The 18,870-nt window shown below is 41.5% G+C and overlaps 2 protein-coding genes across 3 annotated transcripts; both read left to right on the forward strand.

Annotated features, from left to right (window-relative positions):
• The first annotated feature begins 467 nt into the window (after positions 1–467).
• LOC306842356 (sulfotransferase 2B1-like) lies at positions 468–18,860 on the forward strand. Its single transcript, XM_079372556.1, has 7 exons — positions 468–639; positions 2,856–3,067; positions 7,548–7,674; positions 8,831–8,925; positions 9,028–9,208; positions 9,454–9,636; positions 18,795–18,860. Exons 1-6 carry the CDS (start codon positions 498–500, stop codon positions 9,561–9,563), a joined length of 867 nt encoding a protein of 288 aa, XP_079228682.1. The 5' UTR covers positions 468–497; the 3' UTR covers positions 9,564–9,636; positions 18,795–18,860.
• On the forward strand, positions 13,585–18,860 carry LOC306842357 (sulfotransferase 2B1-like). Of its 2 annotated transcripts, none has more exons than XM_079372557.1 (6): positions 13,585–13,766; positions 15,320–15,531; positions 17,134–17,260; positions 17,935–18,029; positions 18,132–18,312; positions 18,599–18,860. In XM_079372557.1, exons 1-6 carry the CDS (start codon positions 13,628–13,630, stop codon positions 18,706–18,708), a joined length of 864 nt encoding a protein of 287 aa, XP_079228683.1. In that variant the 5' UTR covers positions 13,585–13,627; the 3' UTR covers positions 18,709–18,860. The 2 variants fall into 2 exon arrangements, with proteins under 2 accessions (XP_079228683.1, XP_079228684.1); XM_079372558.1 differs by lacking the exon at positions 13,585–13,766 and adding an exon at positions 13,839–14,153.
• Positions 18,861–18,870: the final 10 nt, after the last annotated feature.

Below are 18,870 nucleotides of genomic sequence, written 5' to 3' on the forward strand. Positions count from 1 at the left end.
GGGAATAACTCTTTTGACCAAAAACAATTTTCTAAGCTATCACTGAGAACAAGATCCATCTGTTCATGCTAATCTAAAGGAATTATCTGGTGAAGGCTTTTTTTTCCAGTTGAGACAAAAACATACACAAATACTAAGAATGAATCGTCCTCCTATAAATGTCTAATAACTAAAACGCAGGAGAGGCCGACCAGAAGCTTCCATCACTAACGTAGGTTTTAAAACCAATGTGTCTAACATGCTTTTCAAGTACACCACCACTTAATACAGGCTGCAACACAGAACAGCACAGACTCAAATTAAAAGGATTTTTTTTTATTAGCCTAACACAAGACTTCCAGTTTGATTTGCAACTCATCACAGAAAATTGTAAACTTGTACTAACTTGTACATTCTTGGAACTTGTCTAGAATCCCAGGAGCACGTGAATGTAGCACATACTTTTGCTACACCCTTGCAGCTGCAGAGATTCTTCCAATTTGTTTCGACCTTGAGCTATGACTGCTTGGGCTGAGCTGTACACCCTGTATAAGGGGGTCTATCTGCCCTTAATTCTGCACCCCCAAGAGAGCCTCAGATACTTTGAGGACTTCACTTTTCGCCCTGATGATATTCTGATTGTAACGTATCCCAAATCAGGTGAGTAGCTCATGACAGTTGTGTGCAATGTGTTTTAAATGATACAAAGAGTTGAAAGTTGAAAAAACTGTCATGTTTGAAGATTTGTTTGACTGAGTTGTACTTTTAAGTAGCTTAGTGTCATGGTATGGTTTTGTTTCTGGTTCTTCTAGTTTCATTTAGTCCTTAGTGTGTTTCCCTGTGTCCTTGTGTTCTTCAATGTTGTCTGTAGGCTTGTTTTCCTATTACTTGTGTTTTCAGTTTCTTAGTTTGGTCTTGTGTTTTCAGTCTAGTCATTAGTGTTTCCTGTTTTATTTTGTATATCTGGTTTTGGTTGTGGTGTCAGGTTGTACTTTGTACTTGTCCTCAGTGTTCTGGTCTTGTGTTCTTTGTTCCTTGTGTTTCCCGCCTTAGTGATTACCCTGATGTTCCTCACCTGTCTCGTTAGTCTCACCTGTGGCTGATTACCCCATGTCTATTTAGTCTCTGTGTCTGCCTCAGTTTCTTGTCGGTTCATTGTATTGTTTTTGTCATGGTCTCTTGGTTTGTCGTGTTCTTGGAATGTTTTGCTTCTCCCTGCTCCCTGTGTTTTCTCCCTCCTGGTTTTTGGATTTTTGGTTTTCGAGACGTTTTGGATTTAGTTTTTCAGTAAGTTTTTGTTTTGCCTTTTTGTTAAAATAAATTGTATTCTGCACTTGGGTCCTCCTCCCTGTTTCCTGCCTGCTAACACGTGACACTTAGGTTATTTTCTTATGCTTTATAGCCTACAACAAGACTTTCAGCAGTATGGGAAGCCTAGCCTACACCCTCCTATTACCCCTTAGAACTCACGTAAATGTTGTCCTTCTTTGTCCTAACAAAAAAAAGTGCTACTTTAAACTCGTTTAAATATAATTTGTGACATAAAACACTTCCCACTTGTTGTATTCGTTACTCAAGTTGTAAAAAACAAGCCAACGAGAAGGGGAGAGTTGACAGCACCTGGGGCATATTAAGCCTGACCTATATTTACAATGCCAATTTATTCATTCTGGACTTTGTGTAAGTGTTTGTTAGATGAGATTTCACCTCTTTAATCCCTGGAGACATTTACTCTAACCAAGTATAGTCTTATATTTTTATTTAGTCCAAGTGGAAAATTTTATTTGTATCTTACTAACATGAAGCCTATGAAGTAAAGTGGGCCAGATGTATTCTGAGCATGAACTAAATCAGGGGGGTGGCCAACAAGTCAGAGACTAAGAGACCATTTTTTACTGTTACTTTGAAGAGCCACATCAAGGCAAACACAAGCATCCCCCTGTGTTACGATCTCCGACTGGATCGGACCCAAAAGCACCACTCGTAAAACAAGTTCAAGCACGTGTCCAATTTAATAAACAATTAAGTGACAGTGAGGGGGAGGGGGTGATGTATCCAGGAATCCCAATGGTGAGGTGAACACTCGATCCGAGTGTGATGTGAGTCTCCAATCCCGTGGTGCAGTTCCTCCTGAGAATATCAGCAGGCAGTGAGCAGGTAGTGAAGAACACACGAATCCAAAAAACGACGATCTAAAGTGGGGAAGCACAGAGGAGTTAGTTCCCAGCTTAACCAAGCCAGATAAACATGCAAAAAAAGGCTGTGATCCACAAAACACTACTACCACACTGGTAGACGCAACAATCTGGCGCCGAGGGAGAGGAATCCCAGGTTTAAGTACAGCCAGGTGTTGATGAAGAGATTAGGTACACTTGGTGCAGCCAGCACCCAGGTAGCCACGCCTACAGCCAATACACAGAGACTAATAGGGGAAAGAAACATGAGGATCACAGACAGGGAATACAAACAACACAAAGGGGAAGGAGGGACCTGCCATGATGGGATCATGACACCCTGTCCCTTCTTCTCTTTTGTTTTCTACCTTTCTCTGTCCCTCCCACACCCTCGTCTTCCTCCACCTTTCTCTCTATTTCTATCACACACAGATTTCAAATCTAAAAATGAATAGCCCTTGACACTCAGACACACCCTCACGCAGACAGAGAGACACACACACACACCCTCACGCAGATAGAGACACACACACACACACACATAAGTGGGTATTGTACTGTCAGTTAGGTTTGACATTTAGATGTCAGTACATCGTAGTTTAGAGGGGCATACAAACCAATAAGATCTATCAGATTACAGGAAACAATGCTTGGTGTTACTCTGTCGCTCAGTACAGTAACTCTCCTGTTCCCTCGGTTCAGGCACGACCTGGATGCAGGAGATTTTACCTCTGATCACCAGTGGCGGGGATCCAGCATCTGTTGAGACTCTTCCAAACTGGGACCGAGTTCCATGGCTGGAGGAGAGTCGTGCCCGCATCCTTAACCTTGAACAGAGGCCATCCCCTCGCATGTTTTCTACACATTTCCATTACAACATGATGCCACAATCCTTCTTTGATGTGAAGCCAAAGGTAAATCTTCCATTTAGCCATGAAGGTTTTCAGAGTTTAAAAAGTGTGTCTAACGCGTGGTTGATAGCAGCTTGGTGTTAGCAGGTTAAAGCAGCCACACTTTGTTACTTCTGGTTTAGTTTGAGGAAAAGGTTTTGGTTCGTGGATGTGGACTTTGGGGTGGAGTGTCCCTCCTCATACGTACTGCAGCCATTGTTTAAGATGGATTGCTTCACGGGAATTGGTGATCTTTTGACTGTTTGGTTCCTGTATAGAGAGTAGAGTATGAAACTGGACCACTAACATCCTGAAAAACACTTCGAGTTGGTCTGCAAATTCTTATAATTCGACTCAACTGCTGGTAAAATTCATGTTTTGCTTAAACAAACATTTAAATGTGTTTCTAAATCAAAGCTTTATTGCTCAGCAACGTTTGAGTAATAGAAAACACGGCTGCAGCACCCGGCGCGAGTAACAGTGTGTCTCTTGTTGTTTGTTGCATCGTTAGACTGTGGGTTCGAGATGGCCACCTGCACCGCTTCTCCCAACTCAACCAGCTTTGATTGTGCATTTGTTAATGAACCAAAATATTTGTGTAGAGGGTCCAGCATCGTTGCAACACATTGCACTGATGAAAGAATGCTGAAATGAGACACGTTCTTGAGATTTCAAATCAGTAAATCGAGTACCTTAGTACCTCGAGCAAATTATTAACCAGGGGCGTCACTAGGTTTTAAGGACAGGGGAGGCTTAGCCCCCAAGAGATGCACAGGACGTGAGCAAACGTAGCACGCAAACACAACATTTCACAAACAGCTAACAAAGACTGAGAAATTAATTATTATTAATCATCATTTCGGTCTGTTTTTTTTAATACAGGACAAGAACAAACATAGGTTTGCACAGTAACAGTATGTTTGTCTTAACAGTATGTAAATAAGTCTTATATGGTGCACCTTGAGTGAAATGTTTCATATTGAGTTCAATCATATTTAAAGACCGTCTGCATCACTAATGACTCTATCCTGTGAAATCCTTTAGACTCACCTTTCCAGTAGAGATCTCTTCCCTCTCACTCCCTGTGCTCCTCTGCCCTGACTCCTACAGGTCAATGGGGTGGTGGAGTGATTAATATTAATATTAGTGTATATTTATCATTATTATTATTGTTATTATCCAGTGATGATAATTTTAGTGAAAGAGCTCAGCTCCTGTTTCAGGTGTGTAACCATGGATAAAGTGAGAAACACAGCTGATGCTCCAGAAGGAAGCTGAAGAGACTCCGCCCCAGGAAGGCAGCAGGCCCAGACAAGGTGTGTCCCAGGATGCTAAAGACCTGCTCTGCTGAGCTGGGGGAGCCACTTCAGCACATCTTCAACATGAGCCTGCGGCTCGGGAAGGTTCCTGTGCTCTGGAAGACCTCGTGCCTCACCCCTGTCCCCAAGAAGAAGAACCCCAGTGAGCCAGGCGACTTCAGACCAATCGCTCTGACATCCCACGTTATGAAGACCTTCGAACGGCTGCTGCTCCAACACCTCGGACCCCAGGTCTAACACGCACAGGATCCCCTGCAGTTTGCATACCAGGCAAAGGTGGGCGTGGACGATGCCATCCTCTATCTTCTACACAGGGCTTACTCTCATCTGGACAAAGGGAGCAGCGTGATGAGAATCATGTTCTTTGATTTCTCAAGCGCTTTCGACACCATCCATCCCCTCCTACTGAGAGACAAGCTGACCGAGATGAGGGTGGACTCGCACCTGGTGAGGTGGATCACGGACTACCTCACAGAGAGACCACAGTACGTCAGACTGAAGGACTGCACATCTGACACTGTGGTCAGCAGCACCGGAGCACCACAGGGGACTGTGCTCTCCCCTGTCCTGTTCACCCTGTACACCTCTGACTTCCAGTATAACTCTGAGCTCTGCCACATGCAGAAATACTCGGACGACACTGCGATAGTTGCTTGTGTCAGGGATGGACAGGAGGAGGAGTACAGGAGCCTGATCGAGGACTTTGTGACGTGGTGCAGTGCCAACCATCTGCAGCTAAACACCTCCAAGACCAAGGAGATGGTGGTGGACTTCCGAAGGAAGAAACCACATCTAGAACCTGTTTCCATCGGCGGGGTCGACGTGGAGGTGGTCAGGACCTACGGGTATCTGGGTTTGCAGCTGGATGACAAGCTGGACTGGTCGCCTAACATGGACACTACCTGCAGGAAGGGACAGAGCCGTCTGTACTTCCTGAGAAGGCTGGGGTCCTTCAACATCTGCAAAAAGCTGCTGCAGATGTTCTACCAGTCTGCGGTGTCCAGTGTCCTCTTCTACGCCGTGGTGTGCTGGGGAGGAAGCTGCAAGAAGAGGGACGCAGCACGCCTGGACAGACTGGTGAGGAGGGCCGGCTCCGTGGTGGGTACAGAGCTGGACTCATGGTGACAGTGGTAGAGAGGAGGTCTCTGGACAAAATGCTCTCCATCATGGACAACACACACCACCCTCTGCACAGCACCTTCACCGGGCAGAGGAGCATGTTCAGCGAAAGATTGCTGTCACAGTCGTGCTCCACAGACAGACTCAAGAACTCTTTCGTCCCCCTGGCAATAAGACTGTACAACACTTCACTGTCACGGTAGGGAAGAAGCGCATGGTGATCCCTGGACTCTTTTTTCACTTTTTTCTCATTCCTCATCTGCACTGCTGACCTCAGAGTCAGCCCCCAATTTGGATACTGTAATGCATATTGATAGTCACCTTACTGAGCACAGGTCACTTTAAATGACCCTAATCATGTCTGGTTTCATCCTACTGTTGTGTTATGCTACATCTGTAAGGGTTGACATGATCACCCTAATTAGGTCAAGTTTCACTCTATTGTCTTCAACACTTAATGCTAAGCTGCTCCTCAATAGTTGGGTACTTAACGATAATCACCCTAATCACTCCTGGTTTCACCATATTGTCTAGGACACTTAATGCAAATCACTGCTCCTTTAAGTTGGTGAGCCAATTTACATTCCTGCATTGACTGTTTAACGACTGTACTCACACCTCTGGCAATACCTCCAACACCTCTGTACAGGCACATGTAACTAGTTTCTAGAAGGTCAGCACTTTGTTTCTAAGGCTCCTTAACTGTTTACAGGTCTCTTTTAACCAACACATGTTTTTCTCTCCTCACAGGTTATGTACATTATGCTATATTAGTTTTAAGTCTAACTGCTAATGCTAACTGCACAGGTTTAACATATAATTATGTTTATTCTTAGTCACATAGGGGCTGCTATATCTTGTTTGGGGGATTTTGTATACAGAGGGGAGGGGGGACAGCGGGTGTGTATTGTAACTAATGTCTTGTGTCCTGCCTGTCTGTATACTGCTACTGGATGCCTTGAATTTCCCTCGGGATCAATAAAGCATCTATCTATCTATCTATCTATCTATCTATCTATCTATCTATCTAAATAAAGATAGTATATGGTAAAGAGAGTGCACACTTAGCTCTATAAACAACCAGGACCTTCACAATGCATTTCAGACTAACGAGCTAGCTAAGTAGCAGAATTGTTTTAGAGCTGGAAAGTAACAACGTGAGATGTGCATATTATGCAAGCTAGGTTTTTATTTGTCAAACAGGGAGCACTTGGTTCATTACATTGGACTTTCTGCTGTTAGCTGGGGGCTGCAGCTAACTAATTATTACTAACAGCAGAGAAGGATACTTACTTTCTTGAAAAAACTTTCTTATATCCATTCTGCATTCACGTCCTTCTCCTAACGCTGTTCTAGTCGCTCTGTGTGTACTTCATTTTACACACATACGCTGCAGGAGTGTAAGCTAGGTCCCAGGGAATGGAGGGTGGGCGGTCTCTATATGAACAAGTGGAATGGATTGGATAACGACGCACTGAAGAGCCTCTCCCTACCTTACGTGATGAAGTGAAGGAAAACTGACAGATTCATGATAATATTTAAGTCAATAATGACAGGTTATATGATAATTCCTTTAAGCTCATATTCTGGCCACTCTATATTGAATTTATCAGCACGTTTTATAAAAAAAAAAAAAAAAAAAAAAAAGATTCAGTCCCCCTAAAATAGGCCTAACCAGGCCACTGTTCTTAACGACCAATTAATTGTCGATTAATTGTGAACATCCCTACTTGGAAGTGATCAGGGTTAAAAAGGTGAAACTCAGCTCGCTCTTGTCTTGTTTACAGGAGTGGACAGACGCCGTTCTTTTAAATTTAGTGAAAAAAAAGGGTCATCCTTACTGCTTACAGAGTACAAGACACTTTGTCTTGTACGGCCAATTATGGCAATGAATGGAAAACTAAACGCAGCATATTCTGTGCAAGGTTTCTGTATGCACTGCTTTATATTCCTTAAACGCATGTGCGTTTGCTGAATGAAGTTAATGAATCTACTGTATCATGCTGGATGTGTATATCTCTTCAAGCTCAGAATAAGATGAATTGATGTTCTTTTTATCACTTTAGGTTGTAAATCTCATGAGGAACCCCAAAGACGTTTTCACATCTGGCTTTCACTATTTTGGGATGACATCCTTCCATATGAAGCCGGGCACTCAGAGCGAGTATCTCCACAAATTCCTTAAAGGAAAAGGTAGTTTTCATTTTAACATGCATGAAATGTTCAGTATTTATTAACAGGCTTCAGGTTTTTATAAATCATGACCCTTTTTGTTAGATTGGCTAAGTGTTCAAGGAGATTTCTTCACCCTGCAGCTAAACGAGATGTAATAACATTTCAGGAGAAACACTGTTATACAAACTCTCAGTCCTTTGTCCCATCACTTTATTTACATTTTGTCAAAACATGCAGGTAACTAACAAATAGCACATCTACCTTGGAAAGACAAAGTGACCTGTTGCTTTGCAGATTATTCTACTGTCTCTGTGTGACCTTTTAGTCCTCATGGGATCTTATGCACCCATAAGTACACTTGCTCATGACTGCAGTCTGCTGCACTTACTCTACAGAAACGGACCTGTTGTGGTAGGTTGCGTGCTGTCTGACTGAGAACAACCTTTAGGAGATGGAATGTGTGCAGGTGGATCCTGTGGAAACCCCCAGATAGACGTCCAAGCGCATCAGAGGCGAAACACGCACTGCAAGTTTGCTTACTTCATCATACAAGCTCTCTAAATCAACTTATTTGTCATTAAGACTCAAAAACATGTTTAAGTAGTGCCCAGTTTTCAAATAAGAGAATGTCCTAACAACACTTCATGCAAGTTAGTGTCAGTGACAAAATCAGCTTCAGTCTATAGTTTCCTGTTGTATATATAGTTTCCATTTTTCTCTTTTACCCGAGTAGGCAGATGACAAGAGGAAGGAGGGGCAGAGACAAGTGTTTCAATAATATCCACACCCATGATTGAAATGATGTTCTTCGACTTGTGTCAACGACACCAAACACTTTTATTAGAATTTTTTCAGCTCACCGTGAGCCGTCTATTGACGAGTCTCTGAGTGTTGTGATTTGAGTCAACAGCTCATCAATACAAAAGGATCACATTTTCTGATTTTCCAGCTTCAATAGAAAAGCACTAGATGTCAAACTGTGTGCAAGGGGAAAGTAAAATTTGCAGAAAATTAAATATGGATGCAGTGTAGACAGCCTGCATGATCATGATCCAATGCTTAGTATTAGGACATGAGTATCGTCCAAAGACTTTGATGCAAATGCATAATTGTTGATTAAAGATAGAACTTACTGATGATAAATGAACATTTTGGACTGTCTTTTTTCCCCTAGTCACTTATGGCTCATGGTTTGATCACGTGAAGAGCTGGCTGAATGCTCAGGACAAAGAGCGCATTATGTACATCTCGTATGAAGAACTGATCATGGTGAGGTTTAACAGTCGTAACAAACATTTGACGTGATCGCACAACAATACACATCCACGTCTGTGAGATTAAATACAGGACATTTTTCTACTTATGCTGCAGGACCTGCAGGGCTCGGTGACCAGAATCACTCAGTTCTTGGAGAAATCTTTGGATGCTGAGGCGGTGGACAAGATAGCAGAACGATGTTTGTTCAAGAACATGCAGAACAACAAAATGTCAAACTACTCTCTGGTTCCAAATGAAATCATGGACCAGACAAAGTCAAAGTTTCTCAGGAAAGGTCAGTTTCAATATGGGTCAATCCAACTCTAAATTAGTTACGTCTAAATGACATGACTTTTACCCTAGCACCACATCAAACTATTAACTATATACGTAACACCTAGCAGGCAACCATAAGAAAGATTTCCAGCAGTTTCAGGTCATGTCTGAACGGTATCTAAAAACCACATGTTGGATTTTTGTCAGCTGTTGAACTTTGGTCAATTGACTGAACATTGACTTCTTTTGCATGCTTTGTTTCAGGAATTGTTGGGGACTGGAAAAACCAACTAACAGAGGCAGAAGCAGAACACTTCGATGCCGTTTACAAAGACAAAATGAAAGATGTCAAATACAAATTTGTTTGGGATTGAAATTAACTTCATAAAAACCACCAAACTGTAATGTACAGCAACTGGCCTCAGAGTGTGACAGCCTACTGTTACTGTAGTCTCTCTCCCAAATAAATCACTCATTCCCTACTCACTATAGTCGAGAGTTAGATACAGTGGGTTTCATAGTGCACTCACTCATAAATTGTTAGATTGTGTTTTCTTTTTTTCGACGTTTATCTCTCACTGTTTTTGACCAAATAAACATAACTACTACTAGTACTATTACTAGTTTACTATTTAGTGAATAGGGAGTGATTTCAGACACAGCCTTTTTCTCCAAGTGCCTAATGTTCAGCTGCAAATATGACTTAACCACAAAGAAATTCTAACAAAGGTTTTTTTCAGTGGATTACAGTAGTATTAGATGAACTTTAAAACATACCTAAAGTTTATCAAAGTTTGATACCAAAAAAGGCCCCATGTAGGATCCATAAATTTAAGTTAGTTGTGTGTTTGGTTTAGTAGTTTGTGTACTGAGTGTTTGTTTCTTGCGGTGAGTGTGTTTCAATCATTTATTCAATCAAATCATTGTGGGGATTGCTGAATTATATGGGCTGCACTCATCTGTTCATTTGGTTGTTTGTCTTAGATGTGTTGAAAGTACCAGGAAGAATTGTGCAATTGATGAATTTGTTTTGTTATTTTTTTTATCTATTTGTCATTTAATGCATATATCATATAATCATAACAGCTTTTCATTGCTTTGACTTTTATCATGCATGCATTTGTTTAAGGCCTTTGCACCTGTGAGATAGGCTCAGTGCACCATGTCCTGAGGACACACAAACGAACTTGCACGTGTCTCAGTTAATTTTTTTTATTATTTTTTTAAGGTGATACAACCTCGCATGTCATTGAGAGTTCAGATGCAGTGTGACAAATGAAGTGACCGAAGCGAACTCTGAAGCACCTCTGTGGCTACACACACGTGGACTCACACATACACACCCACACACTTATACACAACAGACATGCACTCACACACGTATACATGTGGTTTTTTCAAGGGTTCAAGACAAAGAGACAGATTGGCTATAAAAAAGTTGATCTTTTTGGCTCTTGCTAACTGACTCCACGTCGCTCTGAACAAAAAACTCTCCCTTTGGGGACCGAAACTTTTGAAAAAAGTGTGGAAGTAAATTCTTTGAAAGTGGTATTTGGTAGAGGTCTCAGTTGGAGGTAGACGTTCTGGGGTAACAATAAAAAAGTCTGTTTATGTGAATGTAAGTGATGGAAGATGTGCTTCCCATTTTGGGGAGTGGTTTACTATGAAGACCGAGCATGTGCAACTAGTGCAACTAGTTTTGCTTGTATTGGGTCTGGAAGGCCTGCTGGGACTGTTTGTTTGAACAGGAGCTGTGCCCTTCGGGGGTTGGCAAGATTCTGACATATGATCCTGTCATGATTTAGTTTTAAATTCCTGAGTTTTGATTTCTTGTCTCATTTCAGTTCTCATTTGTCCCTCGTGTTTCTGTGTGTGAATGTTTCCTAGTGTAAACACATTATCTTCCTCAGGACAGTTTGATGTGACAATGCAAAGGCTGTGACATCAAATGGCAGAAAAGAGATAACAATTGTAGGATTATGTTTTTTATATTTTATTAATTTAAGCCTTTATTTAACCAGAAATGTAAATCTCTTTCCAAAAATAGCTGTGGTCAAAAAAATAAATCACATCTAGGAGACGCAGATCAAAAGACTAAATCCTTCTTGATTAATGCAGATACGGTTATACAGACCAAACCATGTTTTTATTGATAGAGAAATCCTTTATTTTATAGTTTTAATGCCCCAATAAAATAAACATGTGGCGCAACATGCCTGTGTTTAATGTGGTTACAGATTCCTCTGATCAGTAAGCCAAATTAAACTAACATAACCTACTCACAACTTGTAGGTGAGTAACCTAATTTTTCTTTTTCAAACTTCAACTGCCAAATGCTGCGCCTATGAAATGCCATCCGTACACAAAACTTGACATTGAAATAGGGCCAACAAACATCAATGACATCAATTATTTCTTTAACCAACTTGTAATTCTCTTCTGACAATTGAGGGTGATTGAGGGTTTTAATCGTCTCGTCGATCACATCCCTAATTATGACCTCCTCTTTCAGGACACTAACATGAGGGTGAAAGGCGTTTTTATCCGTGCAGTGGTCTCGCCTGTCAGCTGTTTTCTGGACAGAGTCTGGCTAAAACTCTTAACCATATGCAGAAGGATACTTATCCATCGCCTGACTTCCACCGATTCCAAGTCTCCCATATAGTCACAGTTAATGTCGCTGCTAGAAGGACTTCATGTGTGAGGGGCAGCTTCCAATATCACACACATCATTTGAAAGAGATCTCAGCATGTGAGAGCCTCAAGCAAGTAAGCAAGCTTTACAGTCATAGTGATACCAACGTGTTTTTCTTTAAGTTATCAGGTTCAGTTTTGACTTTCTTCTGTGCTGCTCGTTTTATTGGTTTGTTTCAGTTTGTTGTTGCAGCAATAAATACATGTTAATCCTCTATTTGTGTATTTTCTATTTAGTTGCAATGAGGGAATAACTGTTTTGACCAAAAACAATTTTAAAAGCTATCACTGAGAACAAGATCCATCTACTCCTTGGTCTCCACAACCACTTAGTGCAGTGGCTGCAACACAGAACAGCACACACTTCTATTTGAAATGATTTTTAAAAACCATTTAAAAACACATTAGCCTATAAGACTTCCAGTTATCTATTTATTGTCATTGCATATCTATGCAACTCTGAATCTTCACAAACAATTGTAAATTGTACTTTCTCTCTCTGTCTGGAACTTTGGCCATGGTCTTCCTTAAAAAAGAGGTTCTAATCTAAGCGGGACCAACCTGGTTAGATAAAGGTTAAAACATAAATAAATCAATAAAAAGGCATACTATATACGGTTTATTTCAAGAAAGATTTTCAAGGAGGATATATGCTGCACATTGAGCTAGATATGAGACTGCCTTGACGTAGCAGGGCAAAGCATGGATGCATTTACTAACATTGTTTCCTTTTTTCGAGGTCCTTGTTGTACTGTCTCTCTGATGTACTCAGAGAGAGAGAGAGAGAGAGAGAGAGAGAGAGAGAGAGAGAGAGAGAGAGAGAGAGAAAGAGAGAGAGAAAGCGAGAGGGGGAGAGAGAGAGAGAGAGAGAGAGAGAGAAAGAGAGAGAGAGAGAGAGAGAGAAAGCGAGAGGGGGAGAGAGAGAGAGAGAGAGAGAGAGAGAGAGAGAGAAAGAGAGAGAGAAAGCGAGAGGGGGAGAGAGAGAGAGAGAGAGAGAGAGAGAAAGAGAGAGAGAGAGAGAGAGAAAGCGAGAGGGGGAGAGAGAGAGAGAGAGAGAGAGAGAGAGAGAGAAAGCGAGAGGGGGAGAGAGAGAGAGAGAGAGAGAGAGAGAAAGAGAGAGAAAGCGAGAGGGGGAGAGAGAGAGAGAGAAAGAGAGAGAGAGAGAGAGAAAGCGAGAGGGGGAGAGAGAGAGAGAGAGAGAGAGAGAGAGAGAGAGAGAGAAAGCGAGAGGGGGGGAGAGAGAGAGAGAGAGAGAGAAAGAGAGAGAGAGGGGGGGGGAGAGAGAGAGAGCGGAAGACAATGATTTCAGGTTATTCAAGTGTTGGCTGAATAATCGGAATATCTCTTTTCGATCGTTAAAGATCATGAATGTGTTCCTTAAATTGGAACTTCAAATCGGAAAGGATGAAAAATACGGCTGCAAAACTTAACAACTCTCGACATATTAGCCTTGAAGAAAGGGGACTAAAATGTTAGCTTGATAAACTTAATTCTATTGCCTAATTGTTCTCACATGGGTTAACGTTTTAGCTATATTGTAGGCCAAATGAGGTAAAGTAAGTCTTGTCCAGCGTTTATGTTGTGCCTATGTTAAAACCAAAAACTGTAAGAACTTGCAAAAACGCAACGTCGAAACATCAATCAACTCGGAGAATAGGACAATCCCAGGAGCACGTGAACGCAACATGTGTTTTGCTACACCCTGCAGCTGCAGAGATTCTTTGAATTTCTTCGACCTTGAACCATGACTGAGGCTGAGTTGTACACCCTTTATAAGGGGGTCTATCTGCCCTCAATTCTGCACCCCCAAGAGAGCCTTAAATACTACGAGGACTTCACTTTTCGCCCTGATGATATTCTTATTGTCACATATCCTAAGTCAGGTGAGTAGCTCAGGTTGCCACAGTTACTTCACTTGTGTAACAAAACATGGATACGAGGTTGGCAATGAGTCGTAAATATTGCGAAGAGAGGAAAGATGCGGGGAAACTGTCACGTGGAAAGATTTGCTTGACTGAGTTGTACTTTTAAGTAGCTTTTAGGTTGTTTTCTTTTGTGTTCTAGCCTACAACAGAAGACTTTCAGCAGTATGGAAAGCCTCCGACACCCACCCATCCCCCCCCCTGCGAGCTTGCACAAATGTTCTCCTTATTTGTCCTAAGAAAAAAAAGGGTTGCTCTAAACTCGTTTGAATTTAAATTGTGACGTAAAACATTTCCCAGTTATTGGAGTCGTTAACTCAAGATGTAAAAAAACAAGCCAATGAGAAGGTGAGTATCGTCTCCAACCAGCTTACCTGGAGAATATAAAGGCTGACCTACATTAACAATGCCAACATGTTCATTCTGAACTTTGTTTGTTAGATGAGACATCAACCTATTTAATGGATACATTTACTCTTACCAAGTATAGTCTTATATTTTAGTTCATATTTGTCGAAGTAGGAAAATGTTTGCGTCTTAGTAACATGAAGCCTATGAAGTAAAGTGTGCCAGGTGCATGAGCTAAATTAATCTATAGACCAGCAGTGACGAAATGATTTTTTACTGTTGTTTAAGATCTAATTTACAAAACTGCACCACGCAGGCGCCACACTTAATAACGTGCTTAAGATAGCCTCTAACGTAGTTTAGTTCAAGTTCCAACACGGGCCTGACAGATATTGGCCGATGCTTCTATGCAAAATGCTGTTCACACTTCAGGATTCATATCCACATATGATGCAGACTTAACAGTGTCATGTTACTCTTAACTTCTGACTCCTTTACTGATTAGTCCAGCAACATTATGGTACCTTTCTCGAATGGATAAAAGAAAACAGCTTTAAAAAAAAATCTAATTTATTCATGGAAATCCCGAGAACAATTATATCAAATATTTCCGTTGCAATGACGCCCCTCTCCAGTGGGGGGTGCTGTGGGCGCTGCTGTACTTCTGCATGCTACACATTATTCTTTGTTTATTAAAGAATAATGCAAAGACAAAATCAATTTTTGACTTAGTTTTTTCTAAACCAAATGAAATAATAATAATGCTCACATTGTCTAATATCATCACAAATATTAGATGGTACTGTGATGAGTTATCTGAGTTTTCCTGTCAGATATGCGTATTACTAAAACGTGCCAGCACTAGTCATTACACTCTCATAGTATTAGGAGACCACAGGTAGCATCAAAACATCAAATCATCATTTAGATTGAGGTGACAGAAGAGGGTAGTGTCAAACTTTAAACTAGATGTTTAAGTTTAAAATTTCCTTTTTAAACTGTGGTATCGGTTAGCTTTTTAGCAATATAAGTAATAAACTGGAAGTGGGTATTTTACGGTCAGTTAGGTACATCGTATTTTAGAGGGGCATACAAACCAATAAGCAAACAATGCTTGGTGTTACTCTGTCGCTCAGTACAGTAACTCTCCTGTTCCCTCGGTTCAGGCACGACCTGGATGCAGGAGATTTTACCTCTGATCACCAGTGGAGGGGATCCAGCATCTGTTGAGACTCTTCCAAACTGGGACCGAGTTCCATGGCTGGAGGAGAGTCGTGCCCGCATCCTTAACCTTGAACAGAGGCCATCCCCTCGCATGTTTTCTACACATTTCCATTACAACATGATGCCACAATCCTTCTTTGATGTGAAGCCAAAGGTAAATCTTCCATTTAGCCATGAAGGTTTTCAGAGTTTAAAAAGTGCGTCTAGCGCGTGGTTGATTGCAGCTTGGTGTTAGCAGGTTAAAGCAGCCACACTTTGTTACTTCTGGTTTAGTTTGAGGAAGAAGTTGTGATTTGTTGATGTGGACTTTGGGGTGGAGTGTCCCTCCTCATACATACTGCAGCCGTTGTTTAAAATCGATTGCTTCATGGGAATTGGTGATCTTTTGACTGTTCGATTCCTGTATAGAGAGTAGAGCGTCTAACTGGACCACTCACATCCTGGAATACACTTAAAGTAGGGTTGCAAATTCTTGTCATTCAACTTACTTGATTACTGGTAAAATTAACTATTAATCACTAGATTAATTGTGGTTCAAAAACATGAACATTTTGCTTAAATAGTCGAAATGCGCTTTTTTCTTCCTCCATCAAAACTAAATCTGCTCAGCAACATTTGCGTAATGGATTATTGATAAGTCTGCCCGATCTATCTGTCTATCTCACGCTCGTTCCTCCCCCCATTAGTGAACAAGATACTTAAACTCCTCCTCCACCTGGCGCAAGAACTCCCCACCGACCCGTAGAGGGCAAACCCCCTTCTTCTGCTTGAGAACGATGGCCTCAGATTTAAAGGTGCTGATCCTCATCTCAGCTGCCTCACACTCGGCAGCGAACCGCCCCATTCCTCGGCACCTGCCATTCCACGTGCCGTTTGTTGTGAGTTTGCGCTTTGCGGTCCGTGTGGGAACACAGATTGAAGCATTTTTGTTCTGTGTGTACACAGTTCCCTGTACCAAAACGGTCCGGTTCGAGTACGTGTACTGTTACAGATCCTGCGACCAACATATCCGATGTAAGGACATCGGATATGTTGGTCGCAGGATATGGGGATCGAACCCTAGACCTTCCGCTTGAGAGTTGACGACTCTACCTTCTGAGCCTCAGCCGTCACAGTGCGCACTAGAGGTCCAGGTTTGATGGCGCCAACAGGACCACATCATCCGTGGGCCGGTTGGGCAAACTCCCATGGACCCTCGAGCGACACCATCGACAATAACAACAATGACGTAGATCCGGCGGGCTGGAAGTTAACTTAAGTCAGAGAAAGAAAACAGCAAGAAATCAAAACAAACGTAGTTAAACAAGCCCGCGGACTTAGACTTAGACTAAACTTTATTGATCCTTTGGGATGACTCCCTCATTTTACTGCTCCGTAAAATAGTTTGCATCAGAAATAATCACACTTCTCTGTCATTTTGCTGTGGTTTTTGCTGGGCGCCACCTGTTACCATAGAAACCAATGTGGATCAGACCACGTCAGTATGGACAGGCAGATCAGATCTGGTCACTTGCCATTTGTAATGTGGACAGTCAGATAGATCGGATTCTGATCAGATTTGGGGAAAATGGGATTTGGGCAGCAGTCCGGACAATTTTGGCAATGAATGGGAAACTAAACATGTGCAAGGTGTCTTTAACTTTGTGCACCACTTTATATTCTGCTGAATGAAGTTAATGAATCTACTGTATCATGCTGGATGTGTGTATGTCTTCAAGCTCAGAATAAGATGAATGGATGTTTTTCATCACTTTAGGTCGTCTATGTCATGAGGAACCCCAAAGATGTTTTCACATCTGCCTTTCACTATTTTGGGACAGCATCCTTTCTGGTGAAGCCGGGCACTCAGAGCGAGTTCCTCCACAAATTCCTTAAAGGAGAAGGTAGTTTTCATTTTAACATGCATGAAATGTTCAGTATTTATTAACACGCTTCAGGTATTTGTAAATCATAACCTTTGTTAGAGTGGCTAACAGGTACAAAGAGTTCAAGGAGATTTCTTCAGCCTGCAGCCAATCGAGATGTACATGCTGGATTGTAATCTTCATCTGCAAATATGTTGATAAAAAAGCATTTACTAAAACTTCTTCTTTTAGTTTAGTTTTAGTTCCCAGTTTTAAAATACAAGAATGTAGATAAGATAAGTGTTTTAATAATGTCCACACCCATGATTGATATGATGTTCTTCGACTTGTATCAACGACACCAAACACTTATTTAATTTTTTCCAGCTCACTGTGAGCCGTCTATTGAGTCTTGTGAGTGTTGTGATTTGAGTCAACAGCTCATCATCACAAAAGGATCACATTTTCTGATTTCCAGCTTCAATAGAAAAGCACTAGATGTCAAACTGTGTGCAAGGGGAAAGTAAAATTTGCAGAAAATTAAATATGGATGCAGTGTAGACAGCCTGCATGATCATGAGCAATATCCAATGCTTAGTATTAGGACATGAGTATCGTCCAAAGACTTTGATGCAAATAAATGCCTAATTGTTGATTAAAGATAGAACTTACTGATGATAAATGAACATTTTGAAATTTCTTTTTTCTCCTAGTCATGTTCGGCTCATGGTTTGATCACATGAAGAGCTGGCTGAATGCTCAGGACAAAGAGCGCATTATGTACATCTCGTATGAAGAACTGATCATGGTGAGGTTTAACAGTCGTTACAAACATTTGACGTGATCGCACAACAATACACATCCACGTCTGTGAGATTAAATACAGGACATTTTTCTACTTATGCTGCAGGACCTGCAGGGCTCGGTGACCAGAATCGCTCAGTTCTTGGAGAAATCTTTGGATGCTGAGGCGGTGGACAAGATAGCAGAACGATGTTTGTTCAAGAACATGCAGCACAACAAAATGTCAAACTACTCTCTGGTTCCAAATGAAATCATGGACCAGACAAAGTCAAAGTTTCTCAGGAAAGGTCAGTTTCAATATGGGTCAATCCAACTCTAAATTAGTTACGTCTAAATGACATGACTTTTACCCTAGCACCACATCAAACTCTTAACTAGGCCTGCATGAGTCTCATCCGTTTACTGTAAGACTCATGATCAGAGTTTTATATACGGAACACCCAGCAGGCCACTATAATAACATCTCCAGCAGTTTCAGGTCATGCCTTAACGCTATCTAAAAACCACATGTTGGATTTTTGTCAGCTGTTGAACTTTGGTCAGTCGACTAAACTTTTGCATGCTTTGTTTCAGGAATTGTTGGGGACTGGAAAAACCAACTAACAGAGGCAGAAGCAGAACACTTCGATGCCGTTTACAAAGACAAAATGAAAGATGTCAAATACAAATTTCTTTGGGATTGAAATAAACTTCATAAAAACACTTAAAGCAGGCCTTTTCCACCAAACTGTAATGTACAGCAACTGGCCTCAGAGTGTGTACTGTCCAGAGGAAAGCTAGACTTAAATGTTTACACCAGTAGCTTTGCAAATAAAGTACGATCATATGAACTGCATGCATAGGGC

This window comes from Symphodus melops, assembly GCF_947650265.1.
Source record: "Symphodus melops genome assembly, chromosome: 21".
NCBI lineage: Eukaryota > Metazoa > Chordata > Actinopteri > Labriformes > Labridae > Symphodus > Symphodus melops.